General features: G+C 45.1%; 1 protein-coding gene across 6 annotated transcripts in view; it reads right to left on the reverse strand.

The window, feature by feature from the left end:
• LOC133569202 (sodium channel protein type 4 subunit alpha-like) overlaps nucleotides 1-21,642 on the reverse strand; it is a 347,269-nt gene that overhangs the window by 47,058 nt on the left and 278,569 nt on the right. For 4 of the 6 annotated variants that reach the window (XM_061921424.1, XM_061921421.1, XM_061921419.1 and 1 more), the window contains exons 19-22: nucleotides 17,923-18,117; nucleotides 8,670-8,810; nucleotides 8,221-8,601; nucleotides 3,753-3,873 (exon numbers count right to left, since the gene is read on the reverse strand). In XM_061921424.1, the coding sequence (XP_061777408.1) occupies nucleotides 3,753-3,873; nucleotides 8,221-8,601; nucleotides 8,670-8,810; nucleotides 17,923-18,117 (838 nt within the window). The remainder of the gene's footprint in view (nucleotides 1-3,752; nucleotides 3,874-8,220; nucleotides 8,602-8,669; nucleotides 8,811-17,922; nucleotides 18,118-21,642) is intronic. The other 2 variants (XM_061921423.1, XM_061921422.1) reach the window with 1 other exon arrangement.

Consider the following 21,642-nt stretch of genomic DNA (forward strand, 5'->3'; position numbering starts at 1 on the left):
ATTTGTAAAATATGGTGGAAAATAAGTATTTGGTCAACCATTCAAAGCTCTCACTGATGGAAGGAGGTTTTGGCTCAAAATCTCACGATACATGGCCCCATTCATTCTTTCCTTAACACGGATCAATCGTCCTGTCCCCTTAGCAGAAAAACAGCCCCAAAGCATGATGTTTCCACCCCCATGCTTCACAGTAGGTATGGTGTTCTTGGGATGCAACTCAGTATTCTTCTTCCTCCAAACACGACCAGTTGAGTTTATACCAAAATGGATACATGGATGATACAGCAGAGGATTGGGAGAATGTCATGTGGTCAGATGAAACCAAAATAGAACTTTTTGGTATAAACTCAACTGGTCGTGTTTGGAGGAAGAAGAATACTGAGTTGCATCCCAAGAACAAAGACATGCACCTGGGGATAGGTTGATTGGCAACACTAAATGGTCCCTAGTGTGTGAATGTTGTCTGTCTATCTGTGTTGGCCCTGCGATGAGGTGGCGACTTGTCCAGGGTGTATCCCGCCTTCCGCCCGATTGTAGCTGAGACAGGCGCCAGCGCCCCCCGCGACCCCGAAAGAGAATAAGCGGTAGGAAATGGATGGATGGATGGATCCCAAGAACACTACACCTACTGTGAAGCATGGGGGTGGAAACATCATGCTTTGGGGCTGTTTTTCTGCTAAGGGGACAGGACGATTGATCCGTGTTAAGGAAAGAATGAATGGGGCCATGTATCGTGAGATTTTGAGCCAAAACCTCCTTCCATCAGTGAGAGCTTTGAATGGTTGACCAAATACTTATTTTCCACCATAATTTACTAATAAAATATTTAAAATTCCTACAATGTGAATTCCTGGATTTTCTTTTTTCACATTCTGTCTCTCACAGTTGAAGTGTACCTATGATGAAAATTACAGACCTCTGTCATCATTTTAAGTGGGAGAACTTGCACAATAGGCAAGCAGCTTGGTGTGAAAAAATCAACTGTGGGAGCAATTATCAGAAAATGGAAGACATACAAGACCACTGATAATCTCCCTCGATCTGGGGCTCCACGCAAGATCTCATCCCGTGGGGTCAAAATGATCATGAGAACGGTGAGCAAAAATCCCAGAACCACACGGGGGGACCTGGTGAATGACCTGCAGAGAGCTGGGACCAAAGTAACAAAGGGACGGCGTGGCCCAGTGGGAGAGTGACCGTGCGCAACCCGAGGGTCCCTGGTTCAATCCCCACTAAGTACAAACCCTGTCATGTCCGATTGTAGCTGAGACAGGCGCCAGCGCCCCCCGCGACCCCGAAAGGGAATAAGCGGTAGAAAATGGATGGATGGATGGATCCCAAGAACACTACACCTACTGTGAAGCATGGGGGTGGAAACATCATGCTTTGGGGCTGTTTTTCTGCTAAGGAGACAGGACGATTGATCCGTGTTAAGGAAAGAATGAATGGGGCCATGTATCGTGAGATTTTGAGCCTAAACCTCCTTCCATCAGTGAGAGCTTTGAAGATGAAACGTGGCTGGGTCTTCCAGCATGACAATGATCCCAAACACAGCGCCCGGGCAACGAAGGAGTGGCTCGGTAAGAAGCATTTGAAAGTCCTGGAGTGACCTCCACCCCATAGAAAATCTGTGGAGGGAGTTGAAAGTCTGTGTTGCTCGGCGACAGCCCCAAAACATCACTGCTCTCGAGAACATCTGCATAGAGGAATGGGCCAAAATACCAGCTCCTGTGGGTGCAAACCTGGTAAAGACCTAGAGCAGCGGTTCCCAAAGTGGGCGGTGGAAAGATCTGGGGGGGCGGTGACGAAGAAGGGGGCGGTAGGGGGGCGGCAGTCCGAAGTCGAAGTCAGAAGTTCGAACGTTTGTTCGACGATTTGTACACAACACGTGCAGCAGGACGAGTCAGTGGACGACGCATCAGGGTCCGGTTACCACACGCCACTCTGGCCCAGTCAGATCCGACAGCATAGACTACAAAAGCAAAAGCTCAGGTTTGTAATTTAAAGCTTGTAATGTTCACAATTTTATCTTATAATAAAAACCGCATTCTGGCGGTCAACATCATCTTGAGTTCAAGTCAACATGAAATCGGGGACTCGCCAGAACGCGCCGTGTTGTGTTGTGTTGAGCTGGTTAGGGTGGTGCATTCACTGATATATATTGTCACGAATGTATATGACTTTGTACCTGTGTGTGTGCATGTGTGTGTGTGTGTGTGTGTGTGTGTGTGTGTCATTGTGTGGGTGGCGTGCCTTAGATCACGTCCGCCACCATTTTCTGTGAGTAAATGGAAGAAAATGAATACGTGAGAGGGTAAATTGCTTTTCATACCTTCAATGTTGTCATTTTTGTCTTTAAGTAGGCCTATTTATGAAATGCGATAAAATGCTGTATTTTACATGGTTTAATTTTTTTGTTCCAGAATAAACTGGACAGAATTTCTAGGCGCAGTCAAGGCGTTGAGGCGTTCCGGTTTGGTAACCGCAGGATTAGGTCTCTGCTTTTTGCAGATGATGTGGTCCTGATGGCTTCATCTGACCGGGATCTTCAGCTCTCACTGGATCGGTTCGCAGCCGAGTGTGAAGCGACCGGAATGAGAATCAGCACCTCCAAGTCCGAGTCCATGGTTCTCGCCCGGAAAAGGGCGAAGTGCCATCTCCGGGTTGGGGAGGAGACCCTGCCCCAAGTGGAGGAGTTCAAGTACCTAGGAGTCTTGTTCACGAGTGGGGGAAGAGTGGATCGTGAGATCGACAGGCGGATCGGTGTGGCGTCTTCAGTAATGCGGACGTTGTATAGATCCGTTGTGGTGAAGAAGGAGCTGAGCCGGAAGGCAAAGCTCTCAATTTACCGGTCGATCTACGTTCCCATCCTCACCTATGGTCATGAGCTTTGGGTCATGACCGAAAGGATAAGATCACGGGTACAAGCGGCCGAAATGAGTTTCCTCCGCCGTGTGGCGGGGCTCTCCCTTAGAGATAGGGTGAGAAGCTCTGTCATCCGGGAGGAACTCAAAGTAAAGCCGCTGCTCCTTCACATCGAGAGGAGCCAGATGAGGTGGTTCGGGCATCTGGTCAGGATGCCACCCGAACGCCTCCCTAGGGAGGTGTTTAGGGCACGTCCAGCTGGTAGGAGGCCACGGGGAAGACCCAGGACACGTTGGGAAGACTATGTCTCCCGGCTGGCCTGGGAACGCCTTGGGATCCCCCGGGAAGAGCTAGACGAAGTGGCTGGGGAGAGGGAAGTCTGGGTTTCCCTGCTTAGGCTGTTGCCCCCGCGACCCGACCTCGGATAAGCGGAAGATGATGGATGGATGGATGGATGGATGGATGGATGGAATAAAGAAGGAGGTGTTTGTTTCCATATGTGTCTGTGGGGGGGGGGCGCTAGAAATTCACTGGGGAGCCAAGGGGGCGCCAGCCTGCAAAAGTTTGGGAACCATTGACCTAGAGTAATCGTTTGACCTCTGTTATTGCCAACAAAGGTTACATTACAAAGTATTGAGTTGATTTTTTGTTATTGACTAAATACTTATTTTCCACCATAATTTACAAATAAATTCTTTAAAATTCCTACAATGTGAATTCCTGGATTTTTTTTTCACACTCTGTCTCTCACAGTTGAAGTGTACCTATGATGAAAATGACAGACCTCTGTCATCATTTGAAGTGGGAGAACTTGCACAATCGCTGGCTGACTGAATACTTTTTTTGCCGCACTGTATGTCACGTGTTCTAGTGCGGGCGCTGCTTACTGTCAGGGAAGCAGTTCTCGGGGTCCATCGCCTCTTCGGCCATTTCCGAGTACTCGTCGTCCTCCTCCCCGGGCTTCCTCAGGTCCACCGTGCTGCCCTCCGACAGGCTGATGTCTTCTTTCTGCTGACGACACGACATCATCACGTTGTTGCACGCACATGCCGCCGACCACAACAAGACGAGTGTGCACGTGCGCCCTAAGGCGGACGTGCACTATATATAATGTTGTTTGAAGGAGGGAGAACATTTTTGATGTCTCACGTCCGACCAGGCGAATCAAAGCGTGTCCTGCCAGCTGTCTCGCCAGGGAACACCTGCACTCTACGGGGGTCAGATGTCACCTGCTGAAGACCAAGGGAGGGGCAACAGAGGTCTAGTCCTCCAAACACACCTGTCTGTCTGCACATACTCTTACAGCAGGGGTCACCAACCTTTTTGAAAGCAAGAGCTACTTCTTGGGTACTGATTAATGCGAAGGGCTACCAGTTTGATACACACTTAAATAAATTGCCGGAAATAGCCAATTTGCTCAATTTACCTTTAATAAATAAATCTCTATATATATAAAAAATGGGTATTTCTGTCTGTCATTTCGTCGTACATTTTTTTGCCTTTTACGGAAGGTTTTTTGTAGAGAATAAATGATGAAAAAAACACTTAATTGAACGATTTAAAAGAGGAGAAAACACGAAAAAAATGACAAACTTTGAAACATAGTTTATCTTCAATTTCAACTCTTTAAAATTCCAAATTCAACCCAAAAAAATAAAGAGAAAAACTAGCTAATTGGAATCTTTGTGGAAAAATTAAAAAAACAATTTATGGAACATCATTAGTAATTTTTCCTGATTAAGATTAATTTTTGGAATTTTGATGACATGTTTTAAATAGGTTAAAATCCAATCTGCACTTTGTTAGAATATATAACAAATTGGACCAAGCTATATTTCTAACAAAGACAAATCATTATTTTTCTAGATTTTCCACAACAAAAATATTAAAAGAAATTCAAAAGACTTTGAAATAAGATTTAAATTTGATTCTAGAGATTTTCTGTATTTTTTTGAATTTTAATCATAATAAGTTTGAAGAAATATTTCACAAATATTATTCGTCGAAAAAACAGAAGCTAAAATGAAGAATTAAATTAAAATGTATTTATTGTTCTTTACAATAAAAAAAAAAATACTTGAACATTGATTTAAATTGTCAGGAAAGAAGAGGAAGGAATTTAAAAGGTAAAAAGGTATATGTGTTTAAAAATCCTAAAATAATTTTTAAGGTTGTATGTTTTCTCTAAAATTGTCTTTCTGAGAGTTATAAGAAGCAAAGTAAAAAAAATTATTTATTTAAACAAGTGAAGACCAAGTCTTTAAAAATATTTTCTTGGATTTTCAAGTTCTATTTGAGTTTTTTCTCTCTTAGAATTAAAAATGTCGAGCAAAGCGAGACCAGCTTGCTAGTAAATAAATAAAATTTAAAAAATAGAGGCAGCTCACTGGTAAGTGCTGCTATTTGAGCTATTTTTAGAACAGGCCAGCGGGCGACTCATCTGGTCCTTACGGGCACCGCATTGGTGACCCCTGTCTTACAGTGAACGACAACTTTAAAATACAGTGGAACCTCAATTTATGAACTTAACTGGTTCTTCAACAGGGTTCATCAATAGAAAGGTTTGTGAAGGGGAGGACATTTCTCCATAAGAAACATTGATAACATGAATAATGCTTCCAGCCTCGAAAAAAGTCCATATTTTAGTCAAGGTTAGTACACTTTGAACACAATCTAAAGTGCTACACAGAAGTGTGGATCAAACAAACACAACAAGAGGGTGATGGGTCAACTTTCTCCTTATTAACAAGCTCAATCAACAGTGACAACCTGAACCTGTGGTGCCCTCACAAACTATCAGAAATCACACAAATCCTTGACTTTAACAACCATATTGCTGCAATAGTAAACATTTTAAAAAGTGAAATCCATTTACTTTACATCAGTTAAAGGAGGAGCTGGTTATTGAAGTGAAGTGAATTATATTTATATAGCGCTTTTCTCGAGTGACTCAAAGCGCTTTACATAGTGAAACCCAATATCTAAGTTCCATTTAAACCAGTGTGGGTGGCACTGGGAGCAGGTGGGTAAAGTGTCTTGCCCAAGGACACAACGGCAGCAACTAGGATGGTGGAAGCGGGAATCGAACCTGCAACCCCCGAGTTGCTGACACGGCCACTCTACCAACCGAGCTATGCCGCCCCATTTGTATTTTACTTTTTGTCCTATTAGTTATGCAAGATTTTATTTAGTTATCCATCCATTTTCTACCGCTTATTACAATCAGGCGGAAGGCGGCGTACACCCTGGACAAGTCGCCACCTCATCGCAGGGCCAACACAGATAGACAGACAACCTTCACACTCACATTCACACACTGGGGCCAATTTAGTTATATTTATAAAAAACAAAACAAAACAAAAAAAATAATAATTAAAATAAATATATATATATAAAAACACCCTTAAATTAAGGTTGTTTTCGATTTTTCTGGTTTCATATTTTGCCATTAAAAGTGTTTTCTTTACTAAAAAGAGCATAAAACATGAAAAGAATAAAAATAAATCAAATGTATTTGCGCAAGACTTAAGTGTTGAAGAAATGAATGTGAGTGTGAATGTTGTCTATCTGTGTTGGCCCTGCGATGAGGTGGCAACTTGTCCAGGGTGTACCCCGCCTTCCGCCCGATTGTAGCTGACATAGGCTCCTGCGCCCCCCGCCACCCCAAAGGGAATAAGCGGTAGAAAATGTACATAGATGGATGATTTATTCATTTAATTCTTATTTTTTTCATTTATATTTTGATTTCATTTTGAGTTGAAAATAAAAATAAAAACATTTAAAAATATTTTTTTTAAGAAATCTTTTCTTGCGGCCCAGCCTCACCCAGACTCTGCATCCAGTGGCCCCCCAGGTAAATTGAGTTTGAGACCCCTGATGTAGGCCATTAAAGTATTTTTTAAACTTGATTTATTACTCTGTTGTCTTTCTGGGACTCATATTGACTCGGCAAAAAACGGACCAAACTCGTCACTTCCTGTAAACGAGCGAAAAGTCACGTGACCTTTAACCTGTCACCTGATTGGACAGCAGCTCTCTGTGTTTGACACACAAGTAAGACCTCCGACTTCCATCCGGGAAGTTGGAAGGTAACGCGGAGCAGGTGCATGAGATGATTAAAGATGACCCGTGTTAATCAACTGAGCACGCACACACACACACACACACACGCACACACACACGCACACACAAACACACACACACACACACACACACACACACACACACACACACACACACACACACACACACACACACACGCACGACACAAATCTGTCTTTTCAAATTAGATGCAAAGAGCGATGTCCCGCTGTGGACATCACACACACACACACACACACGCACTCGCACGCACACACAAACGCGCACACACACACAAACACAGACACACACACGCACACACACACACACACAAACGTGCACACACACACACACACACACACACAAACATGCGCACACACACATGCACACAAATACACAAACACACACGCACACACACACACACACATGCACGCACACAAACATGCGCACGCACACACACACAGACAAACGCGCACACACAGAAGCACACACACAAACATGCGCACACACGCGCACACACACACACACACACACACACAAACAGGCGCACACACACACAAACGTACACACACACACACACAAACACACACACGCACACAAACATGCGCACGCACACGCACACAAATACACAAACACACACGCACACACACACACAAACACACACACATGCACACACACAAACATGCGCACACACAAACAGGCGCACACGCACGCACACACAAATACACGCACACACACACACAAACACACACACACGCACACACACAAACATGCGCACACATGCACACACACACGCACACAAATACACAAACACACAAGCGTACACAAGCGCGCACACACACGCACACAAAAACGCGCACACAAACACAGACACACACACGCACGCACACACACACAAGCACAAACACATACACGCGCACACACAAACACACACACAAACAGACACACACAAACACACACACACATGCACAAACACACGGACACACACACGCGCACACACACACAAACACACACACACACAAACGCGCACACACACAAACATGCGCACATGCACGCACACACACGCCCACTAATACACACACACACACGCACGCGCACACGCACACGCACACACACAAACACGCGCACACACACACGCACACACACACACACACACACTCACACACACACACACAATCATGGATGGTGTGTGAAAATGATGGACCATAATGCTTTGCTCCAAGCATCCTTCTGTATGTGTGTGTGTGTGTGTGTGTGTATTTGTGTGGACCATACCTCCCCCTGCTCTCCCTCCTCCTCCTCCGACTCCTCACTCTGGTCGTCATGGCCCAACTCGTCGTCGTCGTCCTCCTCGTCGTCGTCATCGTCGGGGAACTCCACGTCGGACTCCCCGGGGGCGATGGGAACGCTGATGGTCAGGTTGGGGTTGGTCATGTAGCTGTCGTCCTCCTTCACCACGTAGCGGCCTGGAAGGTGCAGGTGGTTATGTAGCACGGCGTGGGGGCGGAGCCGGGCGTCAGACGGCGGTGCGGTACCTATGACGGCGCCGTTGGCCTCGAGGCGGATGCTGCTCAGAGGTTTGAGCTTCATCATGGCTTTGGCCTCCTTTCGCTTTTGCCGGCGCCGCTTGAGGTTTCCGTTGAAGAAGTCCACCACCTGTAGGGGGCGCACGACGGGGGTGAGCGAGAGTGCGTGGAAGGAGGCGGGGCGCACGCCGTGCACACCTGTCTGCGGCACCAGCCCAGGCCTCTGGTTATCCGGTGGATGGCGATATGCAGGTTGTTCATCTCGCCGTCGTCGTCGGGCCCCGACAGGTTGTCGGAGCTGAAGCTGCTGAGGAGCAGCGCCAGGAAGAGGTTCAACAGCTGTGGGCGAGAAACACCTCAGAGTCACACACAGGATCCTTTGTGTGAACATGACTAGTGATTCATGGCATCTCGGAGATGTTTGAAGAAAAATATAGTGCACTACTTGGCTGCAGCCAGCAGAGGCGCTATCTCCACTCATTTGCTGTCAGCTTGAGGCAACATTATTCTGATTTATGTGGGGTGTCCAAACTTTTTCTACTAAGGGCCTCACACTGTAAAAAAGGAAAGCAAGAGCGGGTCATTTTTATATTTTTATATTTCAAAACCAATACAATGTTTATTGTAACCATGAGGGCTTCCCTCAATTAGGTGAATGTTAAAGGTCCCGGGGACCATAAAGCAGTGGTCCCCAACCTTTTTGTATCCTCGGACCGGTCAACGTTTAATAATTTGTCCCGCGGCCGGGGGGGGGTGTCCTTTTTTTTTCTTTTTTTTCTTCTTTGTCATAAAAAAGGGACGTTTTTGTCATGAAAAAGGGAGTTTTTTGTGGTTGGTTCACTATTTGTAAGTGTATATAGTGTTTTTTATGTTGATTTAATAAAAAATAAAAATTATTCTGCGGCCCGGTGGTTGGGGACAACTGCCCTAAAGGATTTAAATCAGGGTTCCCCAAATTACGGCCCGCGGGCCGGATCCAGCCCGCCAGCGTCCAAAATCTGGCCTGTGAGAAGTCCCAAGTTAAAAAAAAATAAATTTAAAATAAAATACATAAGTTTAATTTGATTTTTTTTGGGGGGGGATTTTTTTTTTTTTTAAGTCGTTCCTTACTAATCCATTTTCTACCGCTTGTTACCGTCAGTATCTCCTAGTCGCTCAGACAAATCATATTAGATTAGATTAGATTAGATAGTACTTTATTTATTCCGTCAGGAGAGTTCCTGCAGGAAAATTACAATTTTCAGCACAATCCCATTCAAGATCAGACAAACATTACAGGGAGACAGAACAGGATCGCTGTTCAGGGGGGGGGGGGGGGGAATAGAAGATTAAAATAAAATAAAAAAATAAAAAATCGGTCTTAGCCTAGGCCCTGGAGTGGGGGTGCAGACTGAGGCCAAGGGAAAATATTGTATATATATATATATATATATATATATATACATATACATATATATATATATACACGATATGTTATATATATATATATATATACAATATGATTTGTCTATTTTCTGAGCGAGATGATGTCACGTTATCACTGGAAAAATGAATTTTTTCCATATATATACATACATATATATGTGTGTGTATATATATATATATATACACAAACACACATATATATATATGTATATATATATATATATGTATATATATATATATATATATATATATATATATACAGTCGGACCCCTGGCCAAATTTGTTTAACCAAATATGGGCCCGGGGTCAAAAAGTTTGGCGACCCCTAGTCTAAGTTATTAAAGTGTTAAAAATAATGCATATTGTGGTGGGCGTGGCCTGCGCGCCTGCGGGGAAGCGGGGAAGCAGGGCCGGCTTCGAGGTTGGCGACAGGTGAGTGGATGACAGCTGAAAGTGTTCATCTAATCACCTGTCGTTCTGTTAAAAGGCCGCAGTCGGGAGGCGGCGGGGGTTGAGTTTGGACGGACAACAATACCAAAAGGCAGGGAGTGACAGTGCAGAAGGGAGACAATTGCAGTAAAAAAAGATTATTGGAAAATAAATCGTGTTGAACTTCGAAAGCTTGTCATGTCAGTCCTTGGTGGTCCCGAGAACCCGGAAGCAGCAGACGTCCACAAATTGGCGCCCAACGTAGGGCTCGAACCCATGACCCTGAGATTAAGAGTCTCATGCTCTACCGACTTGTTATCTACAGGTCAATGCCCGATTTATCCGTTGACATAAGAATGATTTTTTTTATGTTATGTTTTCTCTTTTGCACCTGTTTTGTGTTAAGTTTCGATTAAATTATGTCGTTACCTGCAAGCCCTAAACGGAGTCGTCCTCTAGCCTTCCTGGGAGAACAACCCTCGCATCACCATGTGACCCGGTCGCGACAGGTTCACAGTCTGGCGCATATTTACAACAGTGTTAAAGTTGTTTATACGGCCACCCTCAGTGTGACCTGTATGGCTGTTGACCAAGTATGCCTTGCATTCACTTGTGTGTGTGAAAAGCCGTAGACATTATGTGACTGGGCCGGCACGCAAAGGCAGTGCCTTTAAGGTTTATTGGCACTCTGTACTTCTCCCTACGTCCGTGTACACAGCGGCGTTTTAAATAGTCATACATTTTACTTTTTTAAACCAATATCGCTAATTTCCGATATCACATTTTAAAGCATTTATCGGCCGATAATATCGGACATCTTGTTGTGTTATCATTTTCCCTGCCTTCTCCTTTGTATTGTGACGTCTGTTTTCTTCAGTTGATTAGTCCGCAGCGAGGAACACCTGCAATAGATCTCGACCTAGGACTATTTAAGCTTGTCACTGACAGCTGGGTCCTTGTCTCCTGCACCTCCCACGTGAATGCTCCTGTTTTACTTTGTCAGTCCTGGTATGTTGTCTTTCCATCCATTTTCTACCGTGCCTATCTCAGCTACAATCGGGTGGAAGTCGGGGGTAAACCCTGGACAAGTCGCCACCTCATCGCAGGGCCAACACAGATAGAAAGACAACATTCACACTATATTGTCTTACCTCATTCCTGAGATCCCTCACCTCTTTGTGTTTGCTTCCTATCCCCCCTAAGGTAAAGAGGATTTTGTGTTGCAACTTTTGCTGTGCTCAGTGCGCCCTGGCCTTTTTCCCCCTGCCGACCACCGAGGAACCTGTTTTGGTTTGTTTATTCATGGTGTGCACTTCTGCCCCATCGCCTTTTGTTACACTTTTTGGACTTATAAAATGTTCCCCTTTTTGAAATTCTACCTCACCTCCCCCGTCTCTGCATCCTGGGGTCACCTCCTGGGTCAGGTCTTAACACATCTCTATCAATATTGCAACCTTTTCTCGTTACATTGCACCTATTTGCTCTTTTAGTCCACCTTTAATGTTTTTTTTAGCAGGATTATTTTTAAAATGTGTCGCGGGCTGTTCAGTAAATTAGCTGCAGATTTATTAAAGCAACAATATATATATATAATTTATATTAAAAATATATTTATTTGATTTAATTATTGATTTTCCCAAATTATCTCTTGTGTGTGGGAGGTGCAGCCGTATTTGAACGTCACCAGGATGTCGTTCACTCACGGGCAGGTTTAGCTCATACACTTAAACACGCACGCAGGTGTGGCCCGAGGTGACAAGTTGTGAAGTGTGTGTACGTGCCTCACATTCCCAACAACACAATGGCGAGGAGCAAGTGTGTTACGTAACGACAAACATCCAAAAGCTTCCAGTCCTGCTTGTGTAAGAGGAAACTGGGCCAGTGGGTCAATATCTCTGACGTGTGTGTGTGTGTGTGTGTGTGTGTGTAGGTGTGTATCGATCCAATCCCCTGGTGTCAGTGTTTGTTTGGGAGATCACTGGTGTGTTGTCGCATGTCTGCTTACAACGACCCAACACACTGATATGTGATTGGGGGGAGCGGGGGCACCAATAGATCAATGCCACTGATTGGCCTGCTGCTACTCCAATGACCTTGCCCGCCCAATGACCCGGGTCCTCGCTTCTCAGACTGCACGGACTGATGGAGGAGCGTTTACACGTGGCAACGGCGTCGATAAACTAACACAGCAGTGCCACGGCCACAATTGCAGCGTGAAGGTAAGAACTGAGGATTTATTATCACTACAAAAACGGACTAGGAACAGAAAACACTTGCACAAAGGCACTAAAGACAAAAGGAACAGAAAGTGCTAGCATGTGAGCTAGGGACAAGCAACAGAATAGCGTGGAAGCTAAAGTACACAAAGTCTTTACCACAAGCGGGGATAGCGACGTCACCTGTTGCATCAAATAGCAAAGTAGACTGCGAGGACCAATGACAAAAAAGGGAAGGCTTAAATAGGGACAGAAATTAGGAGGCAGGTGACACTAATACGCAATGATGACAACAGAACAAAACAGGAAGTGCCACCAGGAACTAAGGAAGACAAAATAACAGAACAAAACCAGAATATGCCATGATCCAAGTAGCGGATCATGACAGTATTTTACTTCTTCATCTCTTTTTTTCAACCAAAAATGCTTTGCTCTGATTAGGGGGTACTTGAATCACAGGGGGTACATCACTGAAAAAAGATTGAGAACCACTGGTCTATAGACCAGGCCTGGGCAATTATTTTGTCTCAGGGGGCCATATTTAGAGAAATAAATGTGTCTGGGGTCCGGTATATCTATCTATGTATGTATGTATATATATATATATATATATATATGTATATATATATAGTGTGTGAATGTGAGTGTGAATGTTGTCTGTCTATCTGTGTTGGCCCTGCGATGAGGTGGCGACTTGTCCAGGGTGTACCCCGCCTTCCGCCCGATTTGTCACTACAAAAACGGACCAGGAACAGAAAACATTTTCACAAAGGCACTAAAGACAAAAGGAACAGAAAGTGCTAGCATGTGAGCTAGGGACAAGCAACAGAATAGCGTGGAAGCTAAAGTACACAAAGTCTTTACCACAAGCGGGAATAGCGACGTCACCTGTTGCATCAAATAGCAAATTAGACTGCGAGGACGAATGACAAAAAAGGGAAGGCTTAAATAGGGACAGAAATTAGGAGGCAGGTGCGCGTCAAAACACAAGGCAGGTGACAGTAATACGTAACTATGACAACAGAACAAAACAGGAAGTGCCACCAGGAACTAAGGAAGACAAAATAACAGAACAAAACCAGAATATGCCATGATCCAAGTAGCGGATCATGACTGTATTTTACTTCTTTATCTCTTTTTTTTTCAACCAAAAATGCTTTGCTCTGATTAGGGGGTACTTGAATTGAAAACATTTTCGCAGGGGGTACATCACTGAAAAAAGATTGAGAACCACTGGTCTATAGACCAGGCCTGGGCAATTATTTTGACTCGGGGGCCCACATTTAGAGAAAAAAATGTGTCTGGGGTCCGGTATATCTATCTATGTATATATATATATATCTATCTATGTATATATATATATATATATATATATATATATATATGTATATATATATATATATATATATATATATATATAGTGTGTGTGAATGTGAGTGTGAATGTTGTCTGTCTATCTGTGTTGGCCCTGCGATGAGGTGGCGACTTGTCCAGGGTGTACCCTGCCTTCCGCCCGATTGTAGCTGAGATAGGCGCCAGCGCCCCCGGCAACCGCAAAAGGGAATAAGCGGTAGAAAATGGATATATATATATATATATATATATATATATATACACACGCACGTGAACACACACACATGTAAGCTGTGACTATCTGCTGTACAATATGTTTGTGTTTGGGTCCAAGTTTTAGGAACACTAATACGAAAACTCACAATAATGTCTGATTGAATGCTCAAAAAGTTACGACAGACCACCTTAGGAAACGGAATGGAGTTTAAAAATGTTGTACTGAATGAGACACCCAGAATGTACATCAATAAAAAAAATGTGGTATTTACAGTATTAACTATGAAGGGTAAAACACTGAATATTGACAATAACGGGGACGGCGTGGCGAAGTTGGTAGAGTGGCTGTGCCAGCAATCTGAGGATTGCTGGTTCAATTCCCACCTTCTACCATTCTAGTCACGTCCGTTGTGTCCTTGGATAAGACACTTCACCCTTGCTCCTGATGGGTCCTGGTGAGCGCCTTGCATGGCAGCTCCCGCCATCAGTGTGTGAATGGGTGAATGTGGAATTACTGTCAAAGCGCTTTGGGCTCCTTAAAAAGGGGTACAAAAGCGCTATACAAGTACAACCCATTTACAATTTACCAAAATATGAGCGTCACACCCCCTCAGCATCCAAAACTTTACAGTCAAGCGAAACACAACAAAAAAGCAACACGGCGAAATATGAATGTGAAGGGTAAAAAAAAAAAAAAAAAAACCCACCTAAAATCTGATATAATATTCCTTTTGAACTGATTTTCAGTGGACAGTACATCTATACAAGCTGCACACTGACTACTCTAAGTACCGCATACACATTTCTATAGTATAGTCCCAGGAGAAAATTAGGGGTGGGCAAATTAATGCGTTAATTACGAGTTAACTCATCAATCTATTAACGCCGACAATTATTTTATCGCACATTTGCGTATGTTGTTTACATGCTTTTATTTTGTTAACGCCTTTTCTTAATAACATGGCGTCGTCCGGATGGGCTTCGGCGTGGAGGGGCTCTTGGTAAAGATGGAACATTTGGCAAAAATACCGGACAATTCTGCAAATTTCATGGCTGGCTTACAGCGTGGTCACTCCGGGATCACTTACAACCGCCAGACAATTCTGAATGTGGATAGATCGGGCCGTTTTGGACTGAATGACCGGCTAGCTAGCATGGGAATACTTTGCCGGCTACATCCAGCGGCCTGTGAAGCAGCGGAGTATATGTGTTGTCTGTCTATTTATGAATAATGCAGACCAGGAGTGTTGGCTGAGTTCTTAACGTTTGCTTTCAGAGCGTGCATATCACAACATACAAGATGCCGTCATGGCGACACAACCCACGCTCGTCAGTCCTGTTGCATGCTGGGTAGGGTAGTTATTTTTTTCCCTGGCTCATAACATCACAATATAGTACCATGTATATGCGTTCAGTTTATCAAAGCACCAAGCAAACAATCGGAAAATTCCCATCATATCAATTCCTAGATATGGTCATAATTATTTTAAGTGCACTAGCAGAATAAACACAACATTATTAATATTGCTACTACGGATAATTTGATCAAAAATTCCCTAAAAAAGCCCACTACCTATAATATAGGTTTTTTAAACATAAGATCCCTGATTAAAAAAAAATGTTTCTGCTGTTACCTCAGAAATTGCCTGTTCAGATGTTATGATTGTGGCTCAGAGATTTGTATGTAGATTATATTTATTTTCCATAACAAACAGGATAACTTAAATACCCTGGCAGTGGCAATAAGCTTAAATGTTTGTATTTACATTTTTTGAGTTGATTTTCATAAAATATGCTATTTAACTGCTACTGTTTAACAAGGACTGATTTAAATGGTGTTTGCACAACAAATGTTTTGGCGCTTTTGTTCCATCCATCCATCCATTTTCTACCGCTTATTCCCTTTCGGGGTAGCGGGGGGCGCTGGCGCCTATCTCAGCTACAATCGGGCGGAAGGCAGGGTACACCCTGGACAAGTCGCCACCTCATCGCAGGGCCAACACAGATAGACAGACAACATTCACACTCACATTCACACACTTGGGCCCATTTAGTGTTGCCAATCAACCTATCCCCAGGTGCATGTTTTTGGAAGTGGGAGGAAGCCGGAGTACCCGGAGGGAACCCACGCATTCACGGGGAGAACATGCAAACTCCACACAGAAAGATCCCGAGCCTGGATTTGAACCCAGGACTGCAGGAACTTCGTATTGTGAGGCAGACGCACTAACCCCTCTTCGACCGTGAAGCCCCGCGCTTTTGTTCATGTGGGAGAATATTCCAATAAAGGTGCACAACACGCTACTTTTGTATTCGTTATTGGGCTTTGCATATACAATGCAGTTACTCGCGATTAATCGGAGAAATAGTGCGATTAATTTCAATCAATCAATCAATGTTTACTTATATAGCCCTAAATCACTAGTGTCTCAAAGGGCTGCACAAACCACCACGACATCCTCGGTAGGCCCACATAAGGGCAAGGAAAACTCACACCCAGTGGGACGTCGGTGACAATGATGACTATGAGAACCTTGGAGAGGAGGAAAGCAATGGATGTCGAGCGGGTCTAACATGATACTGTGAAAGTTCAATCCACAATGGATCCAACACAGTCGCGAGAGTCCAGTCCAAAGCGGATCCAATACAGCAGCGAGAGTCCCGTTCACAGCGGAGCCAGCAGGAAACCATCCCAAGCGGAGGCGGATCAGCAGCGCAGAGATGTCCCCAGCCGATACACAGGCAAGCAGTACATGGCCACCGGATCGGACACAAGGGAGAGTGGGACATAGAAGAAAAAGAAAGGAAACGGCAGATCAACTGGTCTAAAAAGGGAGTCTATTTAAAGGCTAGAGTATACAAATGAGTTTTAAGGTGAGACTTAAATGCTTCTACTGAGGTGGCATCTCGAACTGTTACCGGGAGGTTCGATTACAATTTTTAATCGTTGCCCAGCCCTAAAAAAAAACACATGCTGGTATTTCAGGGTTGCACCCACTTTTGCAAAACACCGTTACGTCTGTGAGATTCCAACAAACCTCTCTGTAAGAACCTAATAAAAGTTCACCTCAGGCAGTCTCTCACGCGCACGGGCGTATGACAAACGAGCGGCAACGTGATCTGTTTTCCGTGTTCCTCCTCGCCACAACAAGCCACCGCCAGCGAAGCCCCCGCTGGGGGGGAAAAAAACGGATTGCAGCGTACGGGACGGCGTGAAAGAACGGTGGCGGAAGGCGAGGGAGATGAAGGGGGGAGGCGGGAGGAAGAGGGGAAGCGGCGTCTGGAGGCAGGTGCTCAGCAGGTGAAGTGCTGGCTCAGGGAAACACATTCACCTGCTCGTTTGTCATAACAAGAAAGAGCAAACTAAACATCTGCTCACCCGCGGCATCCGCACACACACACACACACACACACACACACACACACACACTTGTGCTGCACACATTCATCCAGTCAGGTCAGCACGTCCCCTGCAGGAGGAGATAGAGTTGCTGCTGCTGACAGGAGAAGAATAAGTGTGTGTTTGATTAGCCCCTCCCCCGTCCTGATACAATGGAGACACACACCAACGCACACACACTTTGATACAATGATGGACGTGCGGACATGTGGCGGCTTCACGGCGGAGGGGAGGGGGGGGGAGGGGGAATTTCACGGTAAGCTGAGCTACCGTGTGTGTTTGTGTACAGCGGGGGCATGATAGGGCAGCTCGTTAGCAAAAGACGTCGTTCCCCCCTTCAGGTGGAGGAAGACGAGCCGGCGTGTGCGCACGTGTTGAAGGCCGGGGGCCAGGGGGGGGGGGTCACACTCACCACCAGGTTTCCGATGACCATGACCAGCATGAAGACCACGATGCACAGCGGCTGGCCCGCCACCTCCATGCAGTCCCACATGGTCTCGATCCACTCGCCGCACAGCACCCTGAAGACGATGAGGAAGGAGTGGAAGAAGTCCTTCATGTGCCAGCGAGGAGAAGAGCAGTCTTTGGAGATCTTGCACACGCAGTCCTGGGGGGGGGGAGAGTAAGTCAGTAAGTAAGTACCTTTTATGTATAAAGCATTTTTCACAAATAAAATCACAAATCCACGCAATATCTCATCCCGTGGGGGTCAAAATGATCATGAGAACAGTGAGCAAAAAATCCCAGAACCACACGAGGGGACCTGGTGAATGACCTGCAGAGAGCTGGGACCAAAGTAACAAAGGGACGGCGTGGCCCAGTGGGAGAGTGGCCGTGCGCAAACCCGAGGGTCCCTGGTTTAAATCCCCACCTAGTACCAACCTCGTCACGTCCCGTTGTGTCCTGAGCAAGACACTTCACCCTTGCTCCTGATGGGTGCTGGTTGGGGCCTTGCATGGCAGCTCCCTCCATCAGTGTGTGAATGTGTGGTGTGAATGGGTAAATGTGGAAGTAGTGTCAAAGCGCTTTGAGTACCTTGAAGGTAGAAAAGCGCTATGCAAGTACAACCCATTTATCCATCCATTTCTACCCACTTGTCCCGTTCGGGGTGGCGGGGGTGCTGTTAGAATAATTATGTGAAGTGTGTGAAGTGAAGTGAATTATATTTATATAGCGCTTTTCTCTAGTGACTCAAAGCGCTTTACATAGTGAAAACCCAACATCTAAGTTACATTTAAAAGCAGTGTGGGTGGCACTGGGAGCAGGTGGGTAAAGTGTCTTGCCCAAGGACACAAAGGCAGTGACTAGGATGGCGGAAACGGGAATTGAACCTGCAACCCTGAAGTTCTTTAATAAGAAAATTGAATTTATTGGAAAGGAGATGGGCTTCACGGTGGCATAGTGGGTTAGTGCGTCTGCCTCACAATACGAAGTTCCTGCAGTCCTGGGTTCAAATCCAGGCTCGGGATCTTTCTGTGTGGAGTTTGCATGTTCTCCCTGTGAATGCGTGGGTTCCCTCCGGGTACTCCGGCTTCCTCCCACTTCCAAAGACATGCACCTGGGGATAGGTTGATTGGCAACACTAAATGGTCCCTAGTGTGTGAATGTTGTCTGTCTATCTGTGTTGGCCCTGCGATGAGGTGGCGACTTGTCCAGGGTGTACCCCGCCTTCCGCCCGATTATAGCTGAGATAGGCGCCAGCGCCCCCCGCGACCCCGAAAGGGAATAAGCGGTAGAAAATGGATGGATGGATGGAAAGGAGATTAAAGACAATGCGTCCCAGCTACAACTGGGTTATAGTAACACAGATACGACTGTATATATATAAAAAAATAAATGATAAATGGGTTGTACTTGTATAGCGCTTTTCTACCTTCAAGGTACTCAAAGCGCTTTGACACTACTTCCCCATTTACCCATTCACACACATTCACACACTGATGGAGGGAGCTGCCATGCAAGGCGCCAACCAGCACCCATCAGGAGCAAGGGTGAAGTGTCTTGCTCAGGACACAACGGACGTGACGAGGTTGGTACTAGGTGGGAATTGAACAAGGGACGCTCGGGTTGCGCACGGCCACTCTCCCACTGCGCCACGCCGTATATTTGCAGTATACGGCGGATACTGCAAATATCCAAAATAGTTTCTCTCGTTTTGAGGAAATAACATTAGAAGAAATGTTACAACGTGTAAATGGAATAAAACAAACAACATGTTTACTTGACCCTCTTCCTGGGAAACTTATCAAGGAGCTTTTTGTATTATTAGGTCCATCAGTGCTAAATATTATAAACTTATCACTTTCCTCGGGCACTGTTCCCCTAGCATTCAAAAAAGCGGTTATTCATCCTCTCCTTAAAATACCTAACCTCGATCCTGACCTCATGGTAAACTACCACCTTCCCTTTATTTCGAAAATCCTCGAAAAAATTGTTGCAGAGCAGCTCAATGAACACTTAGCGTCTAACAATCTATGTGAAACCTTTCAATCCGGTTTCAGGGCAAATCACTCCACGGAGACAGCCCTCGCAAAATTGACTAATGATCTATTGCTAACGATGGATTCTGATGCGTCATCTATGTTGCTGCTCCTCGATCTTAGCGCTGCTTTCGATACCGTCGATCATAATATTTTATTAGAACGTATCAAAACACGAATTGGTGTGTCAGACTTAGCCCTGTCTTGGTTTAACTCTTATCTTACTGATAGGATGCAGTGCGTCTCCCATAACAGTGTGACCTCGGACTACGTTAAGGTAACGTGTGGAGTTCCCCAGGGTTCGGTCCTTGGCCCTGCACTCTTCAGCATCTACATGCTGCCGCTAGGTGACATCATACGCAAATACGGTGTTAGCTTTCACTGTTATGCTGATGACACCCAACTCTACATGCCCCTAAAGCTGACCAACACGCCGGATTGTAGTCAGCTGGAGGCGTGTCTCAATGAAATTAAACAATGGATGTCCGCTAATTTTTTGCAACTTAACGCCCAAAAAACGGAAATGCTGATTATCGGTCCTGCTAGACACCGACCTCTATTTAATAATACAACTTTAACATTTGACAACCAAATAATAAAACAAGGTGACTCGGTAAAGAATCTGGGTATTATCTTCGACCCAACTCTGTCCTTTGAGTCACACATTAAAAGCGTTACTAAAACGGCCTTCTTTCATCTCCGTAATATCGCTAAAATTCGCTCCATTTTGTCCACTAACGACGCTGAGATCATTATCCATGCATTTGTTACGTCTCGTCTCGATTACTGTAACGTATTATTTTCGGGTCTCCCCATGTCTAGCATTAAAAGATTACAGTTGGTACAAAATGCGGCTGCTAGACTTTTGACAAGAACAAGAAAGTTTGATCACATTACGCCTGTACTGGCTCACCTGCACTGGCTTCCTGTGCACTTAAGATGTGACTTTAAGGTTTTACTACTTACGTATAAAATACTACACGGCCTAGATCCAGCCTATCTTGCCGATTGTATTGTACCATATGTCCCGGCAAGAAATCTGCGTTCAAAGGACTCCGGCTTATTAGTGATTCCTAAAGCCCAAAAAAAGTCTGCGGGCTATAGAGCGTTTTCATTTTGGGCTCCAGTACTCTGGAATGCCCTCCCGGTAACAGTTCGAGATGCTACCTCAGTAGAAGCATTTAAGTCTCACCTTAAAACTCATTTATATACTCTAGCCTTTAAATAGACTCCCTTTTTAGACCAGTTGATCTGCCGCTTCTTTTCTTTTTTCTCCTATGTCCCCCCCTCCCTTGTGGAGGGGGTCCGGTCCGATGACCATGGATGAAGTACTGGCTGTCCAGAGTCGGGACCCAGGATGGACCGCTCGTCGGGACCCAGGATGGACAGCTCGCCTGTATATCGGTTGGGGACATCTCTACGCTGCTGACCCGACTCCGCTTGGGATGGTTTCCTGTGGACGGGACTCTCGCTGCTGTCTTGGATCCGCTTGAACTGAACTCTCGCGGCTGTGTTGGAGTCACTATGGATTGAACTTTCACAGTATCATGATAGACCCGCTCGACATCCATTGCTTTCGGTCCCCTAGAGGGGGGGGTTGCCCACATCTGAGGTCCTCTCCAAGGTTTTTCATAGTCAGCATTGTCACTGGC

Source organism: Nerophis ophidion, linkage group LG15, assembly GCF_033978795.1.
Source record: "Nerophis ophidion isolate RoL-2023_Sa linkage group LG15, RoL_Noph_v1.0, whole genome shotgun sequence".
NCBI classification, from domain to species: domain Eukaryota; kingdom Metazoa; phylum Chordata; class Actinopteri; order Syngnathiformes; family Syngnathidae; genus Nerophis; species Nerophis ophidion.